Below are 25,462 nucleotides of genomic sequence, written 5' to 3' on the forward strand. Positions count from 1 at the left end.
GTGTTTATATGTCATATGGGCTTTATTAATTATTCTTCAAACCCCCACCCATGTCAGTTTAAAATGACTTCATTCTGGCGCCTTTATGAATGAGTTACATACTTAAGATGACCTATTTAAGCTGCTTATGAGTTGGCACTGATATGTCTTTAAAAAAAATTTTATCAACTGATATGAATTAAACCTGTGGCTTTAGTGAATGTGAGATGTAATTTTAGCATCATGTGAAAGAAAACATAATAAGAACAGCAAATATCAATAAAAATGTGTTATTTTTGTTGCCTTAAAAAGACTAAAAAATACAGCAGCATATACATGCAGTCCCTAACCAGTGTTTATTGGCAGTTTCACATCATTTCTTTAGCTCAACTTTTTTTTTCTTATGCATTTATATATGATAATATTTTCTTAACATTGTCATTTATTTATGGCAAGGATTCATACTTTGACAAAACTAATGTGACAAGACAGATCTATTAAAATTATAAAAAGGAAATGTTAAGATTTGTTCAAGCATTTCTTTGTTTGCTTTTAGAAAAAGTAATTGAAAAAGTAGAGTGTTGCCCCCGCCTGGCAGTGGCTCTTGTTTCTTCTATGTGTATAGTGACAAAATCACAAAGAGTGTTAAAATTGAAATATTTGTTATTTTTTTGTGTGATAATTTTTGGAAAAGTACTGAAAAGTTCAGAAAAAAAATTATTCTGTTTGTCTTTACCCTTTTGCACAAGCTGAAGCAGTATTCAAGCTTCTACACGTTTTGAATGAGTTATCACGAAAGACCAGAAAAATAAAACAATTATAAGATGACAATTTTTATTCAAACTTTAAAATTCATGCTCTTGAATAAAAAGTTACATAACAGTATTGAACTTATAATATATTGTATTTGATACATGTTTTTAAAATGTAAAGAATATGTCTTTATTTCTATAAATGCAATAAATATAAATATTATGAATCAGTACTTGTTCAAGGTTGTTTGCTTTCTGATTCATTAAATGCATAAAGTGAAGCATAGATTATCTTGATAAAGACCATCTGTTTAGATGTTATAAGAGTTATTGTGTAAAATTGGAAATTATTTCATGCTTTCCAGTGTTTTACTGTAATATATCAGATGATTATATTCTTATAACCCTCTAGTGAAAGTTATAAAATATAATTTTCACTGTACTGGCATGCGAGCAGTTCCCATACAAAAATCATAGTTACCTAAAAATTATTTTTTATTACGCTCACTCACCAAAAAATTGAATGTTACACATCAATATTCAGCTCGTCACACAAATTATGGAAATTCCATCATGTTCTATACATAGAAAAACCCTTACTTATGAGGCCTCATATGGGGTACCAAATTATCCATTATTTTGTATGAAGAGAAGTAGTTCCCGTACATAAAATATAACCCATTATAATTATACCATGTTGTCATATCAGGCCTATTTTCCATTTATAATTGTTGAAGAGACCATTTTCCCAGAGCTAGATTGATGTTATTAAGGGTATAGAGCGTGGACTTAGATGCTGGTTTCTATTACCCGATACTAGTACCCCGATGTAATCACATGCAATGGCTTGCTTGTTACATAACATTTTACTCATTTAACCCATAAAGTTATTTAATATAGTGATATAAGTAAAAGTCTGATAATAAAACAGGTTTTCATCACATTGCCCACTTGTCTGTTCCCCGGATGGTATTAGTGGAAAACCCTTTAACAGGCCTCACATGTAAGTATTTTTGCGCATGCCCGCAAGGACTGAATCCCCCAAAGTTAACAAGGTCTAGTTTTGACTACGCACAGGTGAACATGATTTAAAATGTAACATTGTATACGTACTGCCGAATTGACACTTAGATTTTATCTCGTTTATGCATCTGCTTGATTTGATATCAATTTTTGAAGAATGCAAGTAAAGATTAAATGAAAAATACGGGTACTTTTTCTGTAATCTCATGCCAGTAGCCAGACTATATCTGAATGCGGATGAAAAGAATATCATAAAATGGAATAACAGGCAAAAATTAATGCGGTCCTACGCAAATTTTGCTTTTTAAGAAAAACAAAGTCAATGTCATCATACATTATGTGGAAAATGTAACAAAATTAGAGAAATTTAACAGAACTATGTTTCAAAATTGATGATGTGACGTCATGATGTGATGACATTATTAAGGAGAATTCAAAACATTACGCGGCAAAATCAGTAAAAAAATACTTAAAATCACTTAAAAAGCATGAAATAAAAAGAAAATTTATTTGTTTTACATGTAAGATTGAAATATATTTCACTGAGTGAACACCAGATGCAAAATTTTCACGAGTGGTGAAGTCACGGGTGAAAATAGAAAAGCTGGTGTTCACAAATGAATACAATCATATAATCAGCTTTCATTGTGACTAGACCTGGGACAACAATGATGGATCCTCTGAACGATTAAAGGAATTCCATGAGGTCCAAATGCCTAAAAACATAAAATTTGTATTTCTTACATAAAATAGCAGGAGCATTAAAACCAGAAAAAGATACAAAAGATAATTTAGAAATTACTCAAAAGTGAATTAAAAAATCGTATTTTGTGCTATTCCTAGCACAATTTGAGTGAAAAGCGTTGCAACGCTTATCAATTTTTGGTCATTTTTTAAATATTAGAATAATTATTCTTGGAAAACAGAGTGAGCTGATGATCTGATTTTTTTTCACACAAGTTATTTATCTAACCCAACATCAAATGGAACGTTGATCTCGAAAAATTTTTCCAGTTCCGTCATTTCAATAAACGTGAGTGGAGTCCCTTTAATCCACATGCCACTCTACAAGCGGACCAATTAACAATTCTCAAAAATTTTTTTTAAAAAATACAACAATATAGTTAAATTAAGTTAAACACTTTCATTAAACCTTTAATATGATGTACAGAATACCCGCACAGAACATTATCTTATCATTATGTTTATGTATCTTTCTTTACATCAAAAATATCTATGTAGTATGTCCCGTCCCTGCAAACGATCATCTTTGTTCTCTCTTGGTTACAGCATACAAGTTTGTAATCATGTCCACCATCCCAACGTAACACCTGTTGTATAATTTCTCCATCTGATCCAAACAGCAAGATATTATTTGATTCCATTCCACAAACCAGAAGGCCTTTGTTTCCACTAAGATAGTGACAGCCATATGCATGCTGTAACTGAATGCCATTGTATTGTTGAACTTCCTTTCCCTCAGTGTCTAGCATGATAAGCCCATTGGTTGGGTGTGTGACGAAAATTCTTGAACCGTCATCAGTAACAGCTAGATTTTTTAAGCTAATATCTAACCAACTATTTATGAAGCTGGGGCTTTTAAGCAAGGTATTTGTAACCTGTTTTTGCTTTATTCCGAACTCACTATATATGTAGATGTACGTATCACTGTCAGAAACATACAAATTGTCGTTTGCGTAAGCTAGGCCGTAACAGTTATGATCTGTGCTGAAGGAACCTGATTTTTGGATGTTATATTGTAACGAAAAATACTGAATTTCTCTCAGTTTACCTAAGCTTACTGCAATGCTATTGTCACTAATTGCACATAGTTGCCATGGTAAACCAGGAAGGTCAAACTGATTGGTGACCTCATACGTAGATCTGTGTAACATTTTCAGTTTCTTATTGTCATAGTCGCAAAGTACAATTTTCCCATTTTTCATGAAACAGCAACTTACTATACCTTGGCTGTCTATCTTCTTACAGTCTGAATCTACTTTAGTACACACTGTCTTCTTGCCTTTGATCTGAAATTGTAAAACTTTTTTCCCTCCAGCGGATTCTTGTCCAGACTGCTCAGCATGTTCACTTTCAGAATGTACAATAGTTTCTTTACTCTCTTTAGTCTCTTTATTAGCTATAGTTACATCAGCATTGGGATGGTTAGATTTGTCAGGTGCAGATTTGTCGGCCATGTTGATTTCATTATTGGCATCAGTTTCTTGTGCATATATTGGTCTCACTATGCCCATATCTTCTATTTCTCTAAGTAAAGAGAGGATTCTCTGATCACCTCTAAAATCAGGAACTTCCATATGACCAAGGTCTTTATCTTCATTTCCAATATAGTTTGCCTTGTCAGCAACTTCTAATCCAATTTTAGTACTGACAAAGGCCTGGCTCTTGTTAGTAGATGCAGTACCAATTTTCTTCTGGGCAGATTTCATTCTAGCTATATCTGCCTCTAGATTACTTATCTTTTTATTAAGCTCCCCTGTTAATGCTGCCATCTTTTCCTCAATTTCAGAAACTGTCTTGTCTTGAAGTTTATCAAGTCTTGCGTTGATTTCATTTCTAAATTGTGCAATATTCTCCAGTAATCTTTCTTTCTTTGCCTGGAGATCCTGTATTTTATGTTGATTTATATTTTGACATTCTGCCATGGTTGCTATGGCTGATTCTATCTTTGTTTGAAAACCTTCTTGCAATGAAGCAACATCATTATTCTCGACAAACTCAGGTATGTAGAAAATATCTCGGCACAACCTGAAATTTTAAACAATAAACGGTTTGGTATTCTGAAAATTTTGAAAAACTACTTTAAGAAAGTGATTGCAAGCATTTGACATTGTGTTTATTGCTAGCATTGTATGTTATGATAATTGCTAGAATTTGACAGTATTTCAAATGCTAGCTATTTACTTTTGTCTCATTGCTTGCATTTAACATAGCAATTATTGCTAGCATTAATAGTGAGGACATTTCTCTCTTTATTTCCCTCTTAGGCTTTGCCTATAAGTTTCAAGTGTCACACACCATATATAAATTATGTATTCATATATGAAATTATAGGTTGAATAAATCACATAGTGATGGTACCTTTATTTAACTAAATGTTATTTCTTGATTTTCTTAATATTGGACAGTTCCATGTTCATAGTAGGACAAGTCCACTTTATGTTTATAAAGCAGTGGAAAGGTTCATTTTAATGAATCATATTCTGCTAGGCACATTCTTCATTTATTGAGTGTTTTATTATGAAAATTTTCTATATTCCTACCTTTAAAGTGGCACTAAAAAGGAAAAAACCCTAACTGCACGGAAATAGAAAGTTTGTTTTATAACATTCATAAGATTTGTTGTTTTTTAACCAATCTAATGTCAGATCAACAAAAGTTAACCAATCAAGTCAGGCAAACGAGATTTAACCAATCAAATTTAAGGTGAACAAGATTTAACCAATCATATGTCAGTTTATCAAGATTTAACTAATCATTTTCCAGACTAACAAGTTTTAACCAATCAAATGTCAGTTAAGTAAGATTTAACCAATCAAATGTCAGTCTTACAAGATTTAACCAATCAAATGTCAGTCTTACAAGATTTAACCAATCAAATATCAGGATTCTTTATAATATTGATATAAATATATAGATAAAATTTTACCTATGATTTACACCTGTAAGACATACAGCACAGCTGACAGTATCATGGCTTCGACAGTACATTTCCACTAAATTATGAGGGTGCTTCTCACATCTCTCTGATGGTGTCGCAGAAAGTACTGTGCTTGATTTTTGCTGTAACTCCTGTATATTTTGAATAGTATGTCCAAATAGGGATGGAACGTCTTCATGAACTTTGACACAAGATGAACAATAGTGATCAATGCATTCAACACAAAACAGGTCTGCTTTTATATGTTTCTGTTTGTGTTTACACATTGTGCATAGAAAATCGTGTGACTCAGCAGAATTTTTCGTGTCAACTTTCTTTTCTTCAGTTTCCATTTTGAATAAATTAAAATCCTCAAATTATGTCAATTAAATTATTGTATATAATACTATAAGTATATTATCAGACAAATTTTCCATATGTAGAGAACTCTTATCTGACGAAAGTATGTTAAATGTTATGAAAATTAAACAGCAGTTTAAAGGTCAAAATAATTATTCCATTCCATCAAAAGATAACATTGACTTTTCCTTAAATCATGTAAATTTCAGTCAAGGTGAACAAGAAGTACCTGCTATTGACCGTCATTTCCTGAAATTATAGTCAGATGACAAAGTATATTTTCTGTAATTCAATCTGTAAAATTTAAACCACATCAAAGATTTATTATAAACACATGCATGATTACCCCAATATTTACCTGTTTCTAGGGTCTATTTTTAGTACATTAGTGCTTTACATACTGAATCAGCAATAGCTATTTTTAGCATAATTGGTATTTCCCATCTTCATTTTCTATTTATAGCTGACAAGATATTCCCCATTTTAGTTTATTCTGAATCACAATTTATTGTTTAATTGCAAGATGAATACAACTTTATGATAAAAATATATAAAGCTGTCATGATTGAGTGCTTGCATGTGAAATCTTTGCACAATATACATATACATTTAAATTGAAAAGAAGTAAAATTGAAAAATATAAAATGATAGAATAAAATAAAAGAACAATTGCACAAAGTTTGCCTTATTTAGAGAATGAATTTTCAGCCCTGTTTTGAGGAGGTATTAATTTACCATTTTGATTTTGTGTTTATGGTCCATAACTTCAATCTATTATAACATACAATATTATTTAAACTAATAGTATGTGGATGCATGTTAATGAGTTCTACCTGTCAACACACTCTTTTTTAAGGTCAAAAGTTCAAAGGTCAGCATCACTGGTTTCTGTAATCATAGCAAAGTTATCTCAAAGTGCACTTAAAACAGGAAGAAGTCTGCCCCCTTATAGACTAGAAAATACTTGGGACCAGGCAAATGTTAAATTTCATGCAATTTGTGTGTTAAATACAACTTTCTTAACTTGAATAGAACTTGATCAACTCTGCATAATGCATCCTTTTATACCAAATTTATGTTGACAGAATTTTCAATAACTTTGTGTACAAAATGATTTATCCCATACCAAGCTAAATATCCTTAAATATCATATCATCATCATATCATCATCAAATCGTCATCATATCATCATCATATCATCATCAAATCATCATCATATCATCATCAAATCATCATCATATCATCATAATACAGCTTGTCCATCCTTCAATCTGGACTAAACCAATTCATTAATTTTAGAGAAAATTTTAAAATTTGGATGTGCCATATGATCTTGATCTGTACTGGTGGCAATAGTATTGTCACTAATCGCACATAGTTTCCATGGTAACCCAGGAAGGTCAAAAAGGGTTATGTTTTATTGCAGATCTTTTAATTATCATATTTCTGTAGATTAGTCTTTACGTTTTAACATTGTCTGAAAAAGAAAAAGCAAATATTTATGTCAATTTTAACACAAAGAAATCAGATAAAGATACTGATTGTTACTGTAATAATGTTGTGTATATTTTCAGTTACCAGAATGTCAGGTGATCAGGTTCAATATTATTTATACAATACATGTTGTAGAAGAACAAGTTCCGGAGGTAAGATTATTTTAGTGTATTAGGAAATATTTAAACACATCGGACTAGAAATCTAATGATTGCTAGCCGCATGGGTTCAAAACCTGTCAGGGGCAAGTCTTTATTTCCTTGAGCAAGAAACTTTACACTTATTGCTCAGTACTGGTTGGTTTCGTGAACGAATTCAAAAGTGTGTCTTTAAGCTTATAGCTTCCTACACAATCGAACTAAAATAAATTCTGTATAAACCAAATATGTAAAGATGCAGTTCTTTTAGTGAGCTGCAATGAAGTGTATTATTTTCTTAAAGATGTATGTAAATAAACAAATTTATTATATACTTATAAATGAAATATACTGAGAAATTTTGATGAAACAAAATGCGTATTTTCATTTTCCGTTGTACTGTAAAAATTTATTTTTCACTGCAGTGAAACATATTATCCATATTTTCGCTGGTGTCTTTCCGTGCTCCTTTCTTCTTAATTTAGCCAATACACAAAATTCAAGGAGAAGTCGTAGGAATTGTACATGTAAGTCCAAAAAAGAGTATATTAAATAGAAAATTTAAGTTTTTCCTTAAATACAGGATTAAATTTCATCTTGTGATATATAAAATTATCATATTTTACTTGTGACAGTAGCCACTGGTGAAATATGATAATTTTCATATCACTCAGTGAAAATAAATCCTGTAATTACAGAACAAACTTGAATATCCTCTATGAATTCATTAAATTGAATACAAAGAAAATGTAATAATAAATTTTCTCTTTTACAGAATTTTTCAGTTCAGAGTTTGGACATGTTTACTGAATATTTATTTGATGAAATCCTTGAATTAGTGGACATTGACTGGCGAGGTCCTGGAGGTGAAGGTCACTGTAGGAGATTCCATGTCATGCCACGATTTGCACGACCTTTTCCAGGTATAATTCTAGAGCTATAGATTTTTTGTATGCTTGTAATACTAGAGACAGGCTTTTACTGTCAGTTTAGAGCGTGTTCAGACTGGATAAGTGGATTCTTCCAATAGACAGTTAATACTCATGTTATTACTATAAAGTTCCCTAAAACTAAGAAAGTAGTTCCTAATTCAAAGAACAAGTCCATTCTGCCAAATTAGATTGAGTCCTTGGTAGTTAGTTTGCAGATACATGAATTTGGCTGAAATAGAAATTTATTGGGAAGAAACATGTTTTTTGGTGCAAGATTTATGTATATTACTGTAAAGGAAATTATGGTGATTTTCCAGCTTTACTGGTAAAGAAAGACCTCAGTTTGCATTATTTCTGGCTATTTCTGGTTCTACCTGAATACAACCACTTACCTTGTGTAAGCTGGCTGGATAGCTTCTGCTCATTTTATAAGCAAAGTCTCTGGAGGGATTTGAACCCACTATGGCAAAGGATAGGTGGTTCATAAACAGCAACTTTATTAATCCTTATCACACTAAATATCATAAATGGACTTGTCACACTTTCAATCTGGACAAAACCATTAATCACTTTTATGGAAAATTACAAAAAATGTAAAATGTGGAAGTTGATCTTGATCTGCGCTGGTTGCATGGTCACCACTAGCAGGCTAAAAATGAAGAAAATTGACACAAAACAGTAATTGAGGATTAAAAAAAAACTTGATTGTCATTCTTCTATATTTTTATACTTAATCATTTAGAATTAGTTTTTTAGGGAGAAGGTTAACTGATATTTGAAAAAATGAGAAAAGTTCTAGAGAATATTATAGACTGCTGATTATCTAATGACTAAATCAAGTTATAAAGGCTTTCTAACATTTTCCATGTTTATCATTGTTGTAGTTGTTAATGTCAGTTTTTTTTTGTTTTTCAGAAAATGGCAAGGAGTTGTTATCAATGAATGATGTGCTTTTATATCTGCTAAAATCCTCAAAGTCATTACTAGAACCGTCAGAGTTACTCAATATGTATGATCTAGACAATGAGAACTGGACCAAATATGTGGACAGCTTTAGACATATGGTAGTTACCTGTCCTGGCAAGGTACATTGTTTGTTTTTTCTGTTTTATTTATTTAGGGAAAAACTGCAAACTTTTCGAATTCACAAATTGTGGTAAAATAACTAAAAAGCCTTTTAACTACTGTAGTCTTTTGAACAAGGATGCCACCAAGGCTAAAAATAGAAATAAGCTTAAAATGACATCTTCTCCTAATAGTGATTAAACTAAACAAGAACAAACATTGGGTAGTCCTTTTATTAAAGTTGCTCAAATGTTTCTGGTCTGATGAACAATGAATATCCCTCAAACCATATCTGCTGGTGAGCCATTAAGGACTACCTTGTTCTTACTTCACCACCAAACCATAAAAATATAAGCTGTGCCACGACAAAACCAACATAATGGGTTTGCGACCAGCATGGATCCAGCTGACCAGCGTGCACATCCTTGAGTCTGATCAGGATTCATGCTGTTCGCTTACCAACCCTATTACAAGTAGAGAAATTGATAGCAACAGCATGGATCCTGATCAGACTGCACGGATGCGCAGGCTGGTATGGATCGATGCTGGTCGCAAACCCATTATGTTGGTTTTGTTGTGACGCGGCTTAATTATCAATATCAGAATCAAGGATACGCCTTTCTTGATATGTTTGTAGATAAGATAATAATATACTGATTTATTCATATTGGAGTAATAACTGCTGTAACAGATGCTACATATGTGCAATCTAACCAGGTTCTATTCTGTTGGTAGCTCAATTTTTGTAAAGCTCAATTGTTGTTTTTTGATACTGAAATCTTTACAATTGTGAATAGACCATTCAAAATTCAAAGCAGGGAAAATTCTAACACAAATACAGCAAGTTAAGAGAAAATTTAGACTGTCCACAACAGTCTACACACTAGACCGGTTATATTGAAATTTGTCAGGTTTTATTATTACATTTGGTTTTTAATAAATCCAGTCTAGCTCAGGAGCTGTGTATATTTGTTGGTAAGTTTGATTTATATGACAGGCATGTATTTACTACAGCAAATTGTTACATTATAGAGACCAAGTTCTATTAGAATAGATCAACTGGATAGGTCAGGCTGTACACCTGGAGATGGCGAGTTAAAACTTCCCTTTATTATACATCATGGTGTACGGCCACCACAGCTTAGCTACGCCGGAGACCCTGTGTAAGTTTATATATCACTTCCTATATCTGCCTGTAATGATTTACCACTTCACGATTTAAACTTTGCTCACTTGGAAAAAAATGCAATGCAAACTAAACGGTGTCTTGTAGACTTAACACACCACCTTTATGTAAAAAAAGCAAAAAACAAATCTGCATTAAGCTTTTTATAAACATTCCTTTTACTGCCACCCGGGTATTAACTTCTTGTTTAAAAAAGGCAGTTTAAACCTCAAGTACATGTACTTCCAATGGACGACCTTTATTATAATGAATTTGACAAAATGATTTCCTATTTTTCTGAAATGATTAAGACATGTAATTTAAAACATGTTAATGATATTTAAATAAGAAAGATAACAGGTGAATGACGTCAATTGGAAGTACATGTACTTGAGGTTGAAAAATAAACTTTAATCAAAGTAAATCCATGTTTGCTTTTACAATGTACCCAACGGACTTTTCCATATTGAAAGCATGGCAAGTGTATTACACAAATATAGGAGGGTCAGGGTTAAGGAGAAAAAATGCGAGGCCTTTAGTGTCAACAATCATCAGACTCTGTACTTTCAAACTTGCTCTGTAGATTTTTATTATTTAACTTCACATCCTCAACCTTGGCCACTATTTAATTGAGCATGCAAATTTCTCAAATTTTCCTTAGATGTAACATATAATAGGGCCTATCTTGTCTGCTTCCTTTTATTGATTATTGTGTGTTTATTTCTGAAACAGGTATAAGAAGAAATGGAGAGAGTACATGAAGTTCAGACATTTATTGTATAGTAGGGCTAAAGTTCCGGATAATGAGAAACAGAAACTATATGACCTTGAAGCAGATCTCGAGAAAATAAGAATGAAATGGTATGGAATTATATGTATCTGAGAATTATTTGTGGTCTATATAGTTGTGATTATGTTCATCTAAAAACATTTCTTTCTAGATTATGATGAAATGTTGGAGGTGAAAGTTATAATGTAAACGTGTAACTGGTATAGTATGCAATGAAATAATCTGAAATTTGGGATTATTGGCCTGCCTTAGTACAAAATCAGACCTCATCAGTGAGAGAGAAAAAGATTTGAATCTTAAAAGCTATATTGTAGAAATAAGAAATAAATATTTGTAGGACACTTGAGGGTGAAGATAGTAAGTATGTTGTAGATGCTGTGCAAGAATCAGGGAGTCTCTATGGCCAAGTGGTTTAGGTTGCTAACTTGAACCACTTGCCTCTTCACCACTGTTGGTTTGAATTAAGTCAGGAACTTGGGATTCTTTCATGTGTGGAAGCTTTCTGGCCAGCTGTCTGAACGTTGGTAGTTCCACTAAGGTGCCTGTTTATGCCTGAAAGACTGGTGGAGAGGCACCTGTGTTCTTCCTATACCAGTTAAGCTTGAAAGTCACCATATCATCATTAGAGTGTTGGTTTGACTTTAAACCCAACACTTTATAAAAGGGAATAACTCTTTTCAGTATGTGTATTTTTAATACATGTACCATGAAAATGATGCAGCAAATGTTTCTCAGTGCATGCACCTTCATAAGGATCATTATGATAATGTTTAATGCACTGAAGGGCACCTGAGGTCTTCCTTCTCCAGTAAAGCTGGAACGTCTCTATATGACCTATACTGTGTCGGTGTGATGTAAAACCTAATCTCAACAATCAAACGTTGATGTTTCTTAAGGTTGACATATTTCCAGTGGTATAAATAAGGTCACATGATAATATGTGTTTCAGCACAATGAAAAGGGAAGTAACTATTGCAGTATCTAGTGAAGGATTTTTGAAGACGGGTATTAGAGCAGACATTTGTCAGGTAAAAGAGATAGTTCCACATTTTTACAATATTTACCTCCCTTGCCAAAAGTGGCAGCCATTTTAGGGGTCAATATTCTATATAATTGACAAAATATGAAAAAAATTAATATAAACAGCTTATTTGCATGAATTGTCAAATTGTTTAGTACATATGAAGCAAAGTATTATTTAAGCACCAATATGTAAAATATTTTTTATCAGTTTTCACGAAGATGATAGAATTATGGGAGATTTTTATCTTATCTTAAGCATAATGATATACATGTATTGGGAATGACAGGGGAGGTAATAATTGCTTATAATTTAACAATATAATTGTTGCGTAAAAGTTTTAGAAGAAAAGCAAATAAAAATATAATGACATGTTTGCAAAAAGCTTGTCATTATTCACAGAAAATATTAAAGCATTTTAAAGAAATAACAGACTAGCTCTTTAACCTGTAAACATAGGGAAAATAGTACCAACTTAATTAAACCATTAGAATGCTGGAAGTGATGTTACCTGTATGGAGGCATCCAGGATCTTTATAGTGTGCTGTTCAATTTATATTTTTTGGAATTAATAACCTCAATAAATGATACTCATGTTTCAGCATGCCATGATATTACCAGTATTATTTGAACATCTGAGATTCCATGAATGCCTCTCAGAACTAGAGAGGTCCATTAATTATCAGTTTAAAGACAGGTCACTTCTCCAGGTATGTAACCCAAATACTTTGATAGCTTATCATCCTTTTATGCAGTACAAAAATGCCTTTTTTTATGCATTTTATCACACAATAAAGATAGTGAAAGATTTGCTACAAAAAGCAAATACTGATACATATACTGTCGTTAATTACATTTACAGTAAATTTCTACTTTCTTTGCTAAAAGATGATCATGTTCATTTAAAGATACTTTTCTCAGGTGTTTATAAGATCTAAATATAATTCATAATTTTTCACAGGTCATCTAAAATTTGTCCATTATCTGTCACAATAAAGTAAAAGTTTTCCATTATTTTGCCGCAATTCATTGATATTTACATATTCAAATTGATAACATGAAACATATTTCTACTTACTTATACTTTTTATGCAGGTTCATTATTTTCCCTCATACTTTAACTATATTTTAGTTGGCTATGACACATAGTTCATACAAGATCAATTATGGAACAAATCCAGATCATGGTCGGAACTCATTGTCAAACTGTGGTTTCCGACAGCTCGAGTTTGGTGATCATAAAACTGTCACACAGCACATGAGAAAAAGAGGTGAAGTAATTTATGTGCCTATTTTGTTATTTCTATGATCGGCAATAAGCATATTATTTTTCTTCTTTTTTTTCTGGACTATCTGCCCTATGTACTTTAATACCGTTAATTTTATGCACCTTCATTAAATACTTGTTATCTAAAATATCTGAAATGGTTGATGAACACTACCCCATGATGCAGAGGGCACAGCACTGTTTGCTATTCAGTCAGTACTTATTTAGAATTTTATCCTCAAAAAAGATGCATGGTTTTGTTCAGATTTGAAAGATGAACAAGATTATTTATTCTTGCATAGCGAACTGGCTTTTCCGTGAGTTTTACCCATGTCGGAAATTTCATCTGGCATGGGGGTGCCAGATGAGTCACGTGCCAAACAACAACATCATTTTAGTGCACTTTATGAATGAACAGCGTTAAAATGACGTTGTTTTAGAAGGGAAATATGTGCATAGGATGACGTCATTTCGCCATTGCTATTAAGTTGTAATTTCTTACGCTATTGAAAGAAAATAGTTATGGATGAAATGACTTTAATTTCCATGAACATATATCATATTGAGGTCAACCATTTTAAATATGAAATAATATGGCAGAATATGCAAGAAAAAATATCTGACATATGTTTGCGGTTCGGATCAAAATATCCGTCCCTCGGGAACCCGCAACATATGACAGATATTATTAAGACATTTAACATGGCAAGAGTTTAACGATACATGTATAAAATTTTATTTATACACACAATGCAAATAAGTATAATCATGGATTATGTAGAAAGCTGGAAGTCTTTTTAAAAACTCTTTCCTAATGTCCACATGTAGATTAACAATATGGCAGATGTTTAGTAGAATTTTACAATTTCTATATAAACAGGTCTGAACATATTGTTGAGAATAATGGCTAAGATGGGTCACAAGGAAGAGAAGAGATCCGAAATACCACACAATGAGAGGCTGGAGTTTCTGGGTGATGCTGTGGTGGAGTTTGTTACAAGGTAGAACCTTGCTTCATGGTGTAGTTGATTTTATACAGGGTTTTATGGGATACAAACTTCTGTCTCCTTTATGTACAAAATGACTAATGCGTAGATCCCTTACTTGTCTAATTTTAATACACCCATAAACAGTTTTGATATGAACTACGTAAATCTGAAATATAACGAGTTGTTATGCCCCCACAGAGTGGGAGCATATAGCGTTGCACTTGTCGGTTTGTCCGTATGTCCCGAAATCTTGTGAACGCAACTCCTCTTAAACCGGATGGCAGATTTTGCTTAAACTTCCAGGGATGAACAACCTTAATGTGTAGATGGTAGTAAAGGAAGGAATTTTTGCTGCGGCCAAATTTTACAGAATTATGGCCCTTTGTTGACTTTTTCACTATTTACTATGTAGAAATTTTGTGAACGCAACTCCTCTTAAACCGGATGGCAGATTTTGCTTAAACTTCCAGGGATGAACAACCTTAATGTGTAGATGGTAGTTAAGGAAGAAATTTTTGCTGCGACCAAATTTAACAGAATTAACAGAATTATGGCCCTTTGTTGATTTTTAGTTTTCAACTTGTGGCACATGTTGTCCAAAAAATATTTGACCTAGAGTCTTAAGATTGACAGAACAGTGGCATCCGTGTCCTATGGACACATTTCTAGTTTCCCTTATCTTGAGTAAAGTCGATATCTCTTATGCTAAAACAATACAAATTAAGCCTTTTTTAAACCCCTAGTTTGTTGTGATTTAATGACTGATTTTAAGATTTATGACACTAAAGTATTTACAATAACTGTTAACTGTCAGACCATTTTACATACCATTTATATAGTGAAAAATGCAGCTGGTTATTTTTTCTCTTAAAACTACTGATGAGAAAATCCTGTTGTCTGCTAGTTTGGGTATTCTTTATCAGTGTATTATACAATAAGAATTTCACCACAACATATTTGTTAACAAAATAGCACACATTAATGTTGGTTGTTAAATCTATTGTTTTTCAAATAAAAGGTCATAGTAGGCATCTATCAATGGGACCTCTACAAAATATCAATTTGCATCCATTGGGATGCACTGAAAAAAAACTTAAATGTTGAAAAAAAAAAGTATATACCACTTTCAAACTGCAAAACTTTGTAGATAGACTTTGGAACATATCAAACCTCTGTGTTGGAATATCGCAACAAAAGTATGAAAAGCATGATTTTAACTTGAAAAATAATTGATGCATGTACATGCCATGTATATTTTTATTGTGGTGTGCTGGATTAAAATTCAATATTGAATCCAGAACATATTCCAAGTTATCAAGAGTATACAGTGTAACCAATATGGGAACTTTTGCATTATTTCCCTATAACATAAAGATTTACATAATATTCATTGCTGGACACCTGTTTTGTAATAAAGGAGCCCCAACATAATAAAACAGGAATCCCTGGGAACTCAAAATGTATATTTGTTTAAAACCCTATTTTATATTTTGTTAACCTGCTGAATTTATGTAATAGATTAACCCTGCCTGGAATTTGGAACAGTCTACTCAAAAGTATATGGTATTTAAATATCAGTTTATATAAATTGAATTACAAATAGTATATAACCAGGTTACACTGCAAATACAAACGGGCTGTCCTAGAGCTATACTGTGGGCAAAAGCTAATCTCTTAGGTTCCATCAGGACTGGTAAAGCTGTAAGTTACAAGGACATTGTTAAAATTATTAGGGGATTTTTTGAACTTTCATTGGTTCACTGTGACATCTTTATGCCCCTGAGTGCCTTATATCTTGCTAGTATCTCTGACTTTTAAGAGGTATATAGAAAGCTTTCTTGTCCCAGATATTTAAATGTCTGTGGCAGAGTTTGAACCTAAAACTCTGAGAGAGAAGTATTTGAAAGTTAATGGACTTGATCATGTTGGCCCATAAGTTTGTGTATGATTGTTGCATTTTGTTTTTATGAAAAATATAGCTTAGAATGGATTATTTCAAAATGTTCATGTAATTTTAAATTTGGTGTTTAAAGTATATTTCTTAAATCTGTGATATTTTAATGACTTGTGTGATATATTTTTATTTCAGTACACATCTGTACAACATGTTTCCGCAGGCATCAGAAGGTGACCTGACCTTGTACCGTGGATCTCTAGTCAATAATGCTCACCTAGCCATTCTTGCTGATGTAAGTCAGTTACATTAAACATTTCACATCTTGTTTGATATTTTAATTGCATCTGTCATATTCATATTAGTCTTATAATATTTTAATTCTCAGAAATGTTTTTGTTTATGTATTTGGCAGTGATTATGAGGATTTCAACAATTGCAATAGACAAAAAAACTATTTTAAAATTTTATTTTAAGTTTTATTACTAAGTTTGAGCACAAGTATGAATGATTGCTAATTAATTTACTGTTTTGTTTTCAGAAACTTAAGCTGCAAGAATATCTTTTATATGCCCATGGCCCTGACCTATGTCATGATAGTAATCTCAAACATGCAATGGCCAACTGTTTTGAAGCCCTGATGGGTGAGATACATTACATATTACTCAAATATTATTTTATATCATAGCGTATTTTTTATGTGATTAAGGTCCTTGACTTCAAACCACTTGCCTCTCGCTGCTGTTGGTTCAAATCTCACCACAGACTATTAATTCTTTCATGTGAGGAAGTTACTCAGCTAGCTTATGGAGAATCAGTGGTTCTACTTGGCATGTGCCTGAACACGAGGTATTCTTCACCGACTAAAGCTGGAAAGTTGTCATATGATCATTACAGTGTTGATGTGACAATTGGTTTGGTTTTCATTGGTAGGAATTACATTCTAGAACTGAAATAAGATAAGTATGCAAGTTTTGGCATGTGTAAGTGAAAATGCCATATTTTAAGCTCTAGTTGCAAAGTGTATAATATTTGGAACTTTTAATCAGTAATTATACCATATTTATGCCACTTTAGGTCCTAGATTGTAAGCAATCTATTTCATAGCTCTCCGAGTTGAATATTTCTTTATATTTTAGAAATACATGTACATGTATTTCTTTATGAATTACAGGTTATTTTTTAATCTGAATTTTTCATAAGTAATATTTTCAACTACATGTATATGAAATTATATAACCTAGAAATAGTTATCAGTCCTTGATTTTATCAATTAATATACATGTACATTGATATTTTATAGGGGCATTATATCTTGATGGTGGAATAGAACTAGCGGACAGGGTGTTTTCTAGAACGTGTTTTCAAGAGGAGGATCTTCTAGATACCTGGGTAAATTGTCCGAAACATCCTTTAGTAGCAGATGAGCCTGATGGGGACAGACACTGGATAGAACAAAGTCATGTTTTACAGGTAAACATTTTCATGAGAGGATATCTAATGAGATTCTAGGGCTGTCAGGATACAGAGGTTGCTTACTTTGAACTATTCATCTTTTGCTCCTGTGATCATTTCCCCTGTAAAAGGGTTTGAACCATTTCTTCTGAGATCATTTCACCACAAGGGTTCAAACAACTAGTCACAAGTTCTTCTTTAGTATTCTGAAGTCACATTGCCCAAAAAAGATTTGAACAACTTGCCCATTTCTTCTGAGTTTGTTTCCCAGAAAAGTTTTGAACAAGATGTCCCTTACTTCTTAGATACTGCGAATTCACTTAAATTCGTGGGCATGAAATTTCGTGGTTTTATCAGAAAGGGCATTTTCGTGGGTTCTTAAATTCGTGGATTTTCGTTTTCTTGTTAAAAAAAAATTCAGTAACCTAATGCAAAATAATCTTAAACTTAATCGCCGAACATTTTTACTTACAACATGTACATATCTTTACTTGTCACACAGCGCTTGTCAATAAATTTAATCCTTGCCTCTGGGCATAACTAATATAGCACAGTTACTGCCGATAATTGACTGCAATTAACACATGTATGTGACATGATATGCACCTCCATTGGACACACTGCCCCTGTAATTCGCCGATGTAAACATATTGCATAATTTATACGACACCTGACAGGTTTTAACCAGCGAGCCTGAATTGGTCTTAACATATTTGACAGTAACTACACGCAACGTCACAGCGACTGTGTAAATTTACATGCATATAAATTAATCTCGGTAAAAAACACGAGTACTGTATGTGTGGATCTTGTAAAAGTCGGTGGCGTCTTTGTTGTTGACGGAATAGCATTCGCACAAATACAGATTTAAATTCATATAAACTGGATCATTTAAAACGACAAAATAATGTAAAATAAATCTGTTTTAGAGATCGTATTCTTTTTTTATAGTTTTGTGTACTTACGACATTAATATCAAAAACTTTTTTTATATATAAGAGCAAACTGACAATTCTTATTAGCGCTAATTATTGCACTGCCTGGGTTCCCATATTTACTCGATTATGTCAAGTATTCTTGTTGACACATTCAAGTCCTAGTATACTACAACGATCAAGTACGTATATGCGACATTTGTGACAGTAAATTGCGGACATATAATCGAGTTTTCTTTCAAGTTTCTTAAATATTGTAAACGGATTTAATAAGTCACTAACCTGATTATCTGTCTGTATATACATCAATTTCACGAAATATCGGCCGGAAAAGAGCCGACGCATGTTTGTAATATATAGTATAGAACAAAGACTGGGTAAGAAGTATTTGTTGGGATAAAAGTTCGTGGGATCTTAAATTCGTGGATTGACCAACCCACGAAAACCACGAAAATTCGTGCCCCACGAATAATAATGATTTTACAGTAATTTCCGAAAAGGGTTTAATCAACCTGTCCCTTCATTTAGAGATCATTTCCTAAAAAGGTTTGAACAACATGTCTTTGTTTCTTAATCTTTTGATTTCCCCAAAGGGGTTTCAACAATTTCCTTTTTTTCTGAGATCATAACTTGTTCTTCATCGTTGTAAGTTAGATTTCAGATATCATGAAAGTCTATTATTGAATAAAGCAAATCGGCTGACTAAATGAAGATCATATTCTTATGTTCTTATCAAGAAATAAAAATTACAGGTGGGCTTATGGGTTCTGTAAGTTTTTTTCTCAGAATATGACCTGAATTACACAGATGGTTTGAGCAAAGGTACTCGTAATTAAAGCTATATTTAGAACAAGAAATAAGTTTGTTTTTCTTAATACCATACTATGTTGTATTTATAGAAACTGGTACAGTTTGAAGATGACATTGGTTATGAGTTTAGACACATACGTTTATTAGCTAGAGCTTTCACACAGAGAAATGTTGGATATAACAATCTTACATAGTAAGTACAGGTGGTGGTGTTGATTTTGATGATGATGATGATGAACATGATGATGATAACTAAGATAAGGTTGTAAACAATTATAATTGTGATGATGATAATGATCATGACAAAGTTGATGATGATGGTGATGATGGTGATGATAAAGTTAAACTTAATGAAAATCATTATATTTGTAATGATGATGATTATTATGATAATGATGATGGTCTGCTATGCAAGCACAAAAAGAATATCTTTATGAAACAGTTTTTTTTGGTTATTAAACTCAATATATTAAACTGTTAAATATACACATATTTGGTTGAATCTTACAGAGCATTCTTATTTTTATCATCACAGATAAGGATTTATGAAGAAGAAAAAAAGTTGAGATATGTACATTTGTTGTACTTTTTTGTTTGTTAATAGGTTTTAGAGAATATGTTTTCAGTTGCAAGTTCTTAAAAATGATATAACAATTATTGAAAGCATTATTATAATATGAACAAGTTTCTATGGTATCTGTGCATGTATTAAATTTATTTCAGTGGACATAATCAGCGTCTAGAGTTCCTGGGAGATACAATAATGCAGCTGATCTGTACAGATTATCTCTTCAAACATTTCCCAGATCATCACGAAGGACATCTTACTGTATGTTTAGATCATTAACCTTTTACTTACTGACTAAGATATTGTGTTACGGTTTTGCCCTGTATTGCATTTAGGACAATCCATTTTGAATTAAGTTAAGTGTGTTATATCATGTTTAGCTCCACCATTGGAAGGATAGGGAAAGCTATTGTACTCATTTAGGTTTTGGCTTCGGCATCACACTTTGATTAAGTTATTGAGTGCAGGTTGCTATCTCCAAAAGTACTGAAGGGAATTGATTGAAACTTCACAAACTTTATTGAAAGCATAATTGGAGATCAATTTCCAAGACCCATAACTATAATGGATTTTGACAGAATTATGGCCTTTTTTGAACTTGATATTTTTTATGCCTTTCACCTGGGAAGGGCATATACATTCATCTGTTGACTGACAAAACAATGAAATATATGGGCATCAATGTCCTTAGGGCACCTTTCTCATTAATACATTACATCTTTTTTCAGTTGTTAAGAAGTTCATTGGTAAACAACAAAACTCAGTCAACTGTTGCCACGGAGCTAGGAATGCCAGACTTTGTCATTAAAGTGAATATGACAAAAGCTGAGAAACCTCTCACCAATATAGATCTGAAAACTAAAGAAAAGGCTGATCTGCTCGAAGGTAACACTTTAGTTAAAACTTAACTATAGAACAATATAACACAATGTTTATTTGTTTTTTGAAAAGCGCAAAACTCTTTAATAATACAATGTTTGTTGGTGTTTGGATGGATTTTGTCATACTTACACCTAAATGCCACATGACACATTTCCAGCTGTGCTGGTGTTAGCCTCAGGTGCCCCTATGTACATAACTTCAGACAGGGCCAGGCATCTGAGTAGAACCACCAAACTTCTTCTGTGAGCTAGTAAGCTGGCTTCCTCACATGAAAGAATCCAAAGTCCCTGACAGAGTGTGAACCCACATTTATGTAGATCATAGCTCATTTAATTAACAAGTAGTTGGTACTACTTAGTTTCATTTAAGTAGTAATGAAAACAAGTTAATGTTTTAACTGGTTACTAAAATATATTTAAGTATATTTGTAGTATGAATAAGAAAAAGGTGGTATTATGTATACTGGGATATTGTTTTCACTACAGTTGATATCCTCTATGTATTTTCAGCATTGTATGGTGCCCTGTATGTAGATGGTGGCCTGGAACCATGCCAGATACTAACAGATATATGCTTCTTTCCTAGATTAGAGGTAATATTTCATGAATTTAGTCTTTCTTGATATAGTAGGTAAAAGATTTTATTATAGTTAGTATGGCACTGTATATGAACATGATTAATTTATATTTTTCCACACATGAAAAAAGCAACTGCAGCTTGGTGATTTACAATTTGTTCTGTTTATCATTTTACTCTTTATGAAACCCTGAACCAGCTGGACTTGTCACAAAAAGATTTCAATATCAAAATACAATGTACATATACTGTGCTACCAACAGTATAGAGCCTAGTTTAGAGTATAGACAGTTTTACAGACTGGACTGGCTCTTTTCTGGTGGCAAAAGCTTATCACTTTCAGTTCTAGGGAAAATATATACTTTTTGGGATGTAGATTAGGGATGAATTTTGGCACTAAAAAGCACTGAAATTAGATTATTGCCGGGATTAAAGCTCATGTCAATATAAATAAAATGTCATTTTTATATTGATGATATTTTATGTGACAATGTTCCAAATTTGTAATAAAGGAATATACATATACAGTGTAACTTCCGAAAACCGAACACCCATGGGACTTGTCAAAAAGTTCGGATTTCAGAGGTTTCCGGAATTCAGAGGTTTATGATAATGTGGACAAGACTAAGCCACTTAATATCACTAAATGTCAAGGTAGATGTGGCCATTACTGTAATATCATATATAATAGTCTTTTAATCAAGATAAAGATGTGAATGAAAAGAATACATTTTTACCTTACCTGCAAATGCTTTTGAATTTCTATCAGTTTGTAGAAATGTTTTTAATTGCATAAACTTACATATCGTCCGATGCTAGTTAATTATGTCTCCCCCACCTCGGGGGGAGACATATTGTTTTTGCCCTGTCCGTCAGTCCGTCCGTCCGTCAGTCCGTCCGTCAGTCCGTCCGTCCATTCTTCTTTTCCGGACGATAACTAGAGTTCCTTTTGACCTACAGCCCTCAAACTTCATAGGATGATTGGTCTTATAGAGCTGATGATCCCTATTGTTTTTGGGGTCAGTAGGTCAAAGGTCAAGGTCACACTGACCGTTGGTCAATTTCTCGTTTCCGGATGATAACTAGAGTTCCTTTAGACCTACAGACCTCAAACTTCATAGGATGATTGGTCTTATTGAGCAGATGATCCCTATTGTTTTTGGGGTCAGTAGTTCAAAGGTCAAGGTCACAGTGACCGTTGGTCAATTTCTCGTTTCCGGATGATAACTAGAGTTCCTTTTGACCTACAACCCTCAAACTTCATAGGATGATTGGTCTTATAGAGCTGATGATCCCTATTGTTTTTTGGGGTCAGTAGTTCAAAGGTCAAGGTCACAGTGACCGTTGGTCAATTTCTCGTTTCCGGATGATAACTAGAGTTCCTTTTGACCTACAGCCCTCAAACTTCATAGGATGATTGGTCTTATAGAGCAGATGATCCCTATTGTTTTTGGGGTCAGTAGGTCAAAGGTCAAGGTCACAGTGACCGTTGGTCAATTTCTCGTTTCCGGATGATAACTAGAGTTCCTTTTGACCTACAGCCCTCAAACTTCATAGGATGATTGGTCTTATAGAGCTGATGATCCCTATTGTTTTTGGGGTCAGTAGGTCAAAGGTCAAGGTCACACTGACCGTTGGTCAATTTCTCGTTTCCGGATGATAACTAGAGTTCCTTTAGACCTACAGACCTCAAACTTCATAGGATGATTGGTCTTATTGAGCAGATGATCCCTATTGTTTTTTGGGTCAGTAGTTCAAAGGTCAAGGTCACAGTGACCGTTGGTCAATTTCTCGTTTCCGGATGATAACTAGAGTTCCTTTTGACCTACAGCCCTCAAACTTCATAGGATGATTGGTCTTATAGAGCAGATGATCCCTATTGTTTTTGGGGTCAGTAGGTCAAAGGTCAAGGTCACAGTGACCGTTGGTCAATTTCTCGTTTCCGGATGATAACTAGAGTTCCTTTTGACCTACAGCCCTCAAACTTCATAGGATGATTGGTCTTATAGAGCTGATGATCCCTATTGTTTTTGGGGTCAGTAGGTCAAAGGTCAAGGTCACAGTGCAGTGGGGGAGACATGCGCTTTTTTACAAAAGCATCCTCTAGTTAATTATTACATCAAATGCAATAAAATCCCTAAAGATGTTCGATGCATACATTGTCATATTAATTGTCATTTAATCTGCTAATAAACACTTCAAATTAACTGACCGCCGTAAATTACTTTGGTTAACTGCATCACTTCAAACATACAATTTCACAGTTTGTGATTTTAACGCGTGTCAAATGACACGATCACCGCTAATTAGTTAACAATCGATAGGGAGATTAAATCTTCCTGCAGGGTAAACATTCTCGATTTACAATGTATTTCACACCTTTGGATATTTCCGGTTTTTGGAGGTAAAATTGCATTGATTTGACTCTAATTTTACGAAAATATCGTCCGGAATTCAGAAGTATTATATTAATAGAAAAAAGAAGAGAAAAAATCGGGACCAAAAAAATTGTTCGGTTTTTAGAAGTTTCCGGATTTCAGAAGTTCCGGAATTCGGAAGTTACACTGTATTGAAATTGAGCATCTTTCACAATTAAATAAGCTTCTTATTTTTGAGAGAACATTTAATCTATACATTTATTATAAATATATTTTATCACATTTTCAGGACTTTATAGCAGACCAGGAATGGAATGATCCTAAGTCGCAGCTACAGCAATGTTGTCTTACATTACGAGATATGAATGATGACAGCCCAGATATACCCATTTACAAGTACAATTTTACCTTGATCTTCAGCTTTGTCCACATTTTACATGCATTTAGTTGGTTGTTTATAAACTTTTCCAGTGTTCACAATTTCATGCAAATAAGTTTATTGATTATCAAATTGCTACACTGGGAAAATAGTTCTGTTTATGATACTGTTTATAAGGAAATCACCTTGCAATTTCTAGAAAAAGCGGTGATAAAGTTTTTGCTGCTAAAATTGGAAATGTCTATGGTTTTAATAGGCATGATATTAAGTTGTTCATGCCCCCTGTCCTATAAACACATTTCTGGTTTAAAGTAACCTGTGTTGTTTACAGTTACATTTATTTTATCATGTGGATAAAAAGGAATTATGAATTCATTGTTCTTCATTCACAAGCTAATTGAAAATGGAATTGAATATAAGATTTTTATTTGCTAATAGGAAGAGAATTAATAAAAACATTCTGTACTACATTGAATGTATAGACATAAATTTCAAGATGTCACATCAGACATCATGTGATGTGTTAACATTTCATTCTTGCTGAACATTGATGGTTCTACTCAGGTGTTTGGTCGTACTAGAAATAATGCACGTAAGGGCACCTGAGGTCTTCCTTCACCAGTAAAGCTGTAAAGTGGCCATATCATCTATACTGTATTTGTGCAACATAAAATTCAACCCCCCAAAAAGCACTTCATTTTATGATGTGCACAAATTCTGCAATAATACATCAATTACATTGTATATTTGTTTAAAGAGGAAACAGAGTGATGGATGTTAATGATTTATATTAATCTTTTATCAGTTGAATTTGTAAAAATCATTTGCTATACTTTGAATTATCAGGGTTCGTACAGTCTTAAAAAGTGCTTTAATTTGAGTCCCTTTCTTAAAAAGTGCTTAAAAATGTAAAACAGTGCTTAAAAGTCCTTGAATTTGATTACTGTCTT

At 33.0% G+C, this 25,462-nt stretch overlaps 2 protein-coding genes across 3 annotated transcripts in view; one reads left to right on the forward strand and one right to left on the reverse strand.

Annotated features, from left to right (window-relative positions):
• Positions 1 to 25,462, forward strand: part of LOC132741529 (ribonuclease 3-like) — a 44,823-nt gene that overhangs the window by 13,946 nt on the left and 5,415 nt on the right. For both annotated transcript variants that reach the window (XM_060729721.1, XM_060729720.1), the window contains exons 14-30: positions 7,350 to 7,421; positions 8,182 to 8,329; positions 9,254 to 9,423; positions 10,436 to 10,566; positions 11,301 to 11,429; positions 12,308 to 12,386; positions 12,982 to 13,089; positions 13,512 to 13,650; positions 14,527 to 14,647; positions 16,725 to 16,824; positions 17,071 to 17,173; positions 17,833 to 18,002; positions 19,819 to 19,922; positions 20,453 to 20,558; positions 21,026 to 21,182; positions 21,689 to 21,771; positions 24,423 to 24,529. In XM_060729721.1, coding sequence (XP_060585704.1) covers positions 7,350 to 7,421; positions 8,182 to 8,329; positions 9,254 to 9,423; positions 10,436 to 10,566; positions 11,301 to 11,429; positions 12,308 to 12,386; positions 12,982 to 13,089; positions 13,512 to 13,650; positions 14,527 to 14,647; positions 16,725 to 16,824; positions 17,071 to 17,173; positions 17,833 to 18,002; positions 19,819 to 19,922; positions 20,453 to 20,558; positions 21,026 to 21,182; positions 21,689 to 21,771; positions 24,423 to 24,529 — 2,027 coding nt within the window. The remainder of the gene's footprint in view (positions 1 to 7,349; positions 7,422 to 8,181; positions 8,330 to 9,253; positions 9,424 to 10,435; positions 10,567 to 11,300; positions 11,430 to 12,307; positions 12,387 to 12,981; positions 13,090 to 13,511; positions 13,651 to 14,526; positions 14,648 to 16,724; positions 16,825 to 17,070; positions 17,174 to 17,832; positions 18,003 to 19,818; positions 19,923 to 20,452; positions 20,559 to 21,025; positions 21,183 to 21,688; positions 21,772 to 24,422; positions 24,530 to 25,462) is intronic.
• Positions 583 to 6,081, reverse strand: LOC132741530 (uncharacterized). The gene is made up of 2 exons (XM_060729722.1): positions 5,425 to 6,081; positions 583 to 4,523 (listed from the first exon to the last, which is right to left on the reverse strand). The coding sequence occupies exons 1-2, from the start codon at positions 5,766 to 5,768 to the stop codon at positions 2,960 to 2,962; spliced, it is 1,908 nt and encodes a 635-aa protein (XP_060585705.1). The 5' UTR covers positions 5,769 to 6,081; the 3' UTR covers positions 583 to 2,959.

This window comes from Ruditapes philippinarum, unplaced genomic scaffold, assembly GCF_026571515.1.
Source record: "Ruditapes philippinarum isolate M1 unplaced genomic scaffold, ASM2657151v2 ctg4577_1_1_1_1, whole genome shotgun sequence".
Taxonomy (NCBI): Eukaryota; Metazoa; Mollusca; class Bivalvia; order Venerida; family Veneridae; genus Ruditapes; species Ruditapes philippinarum.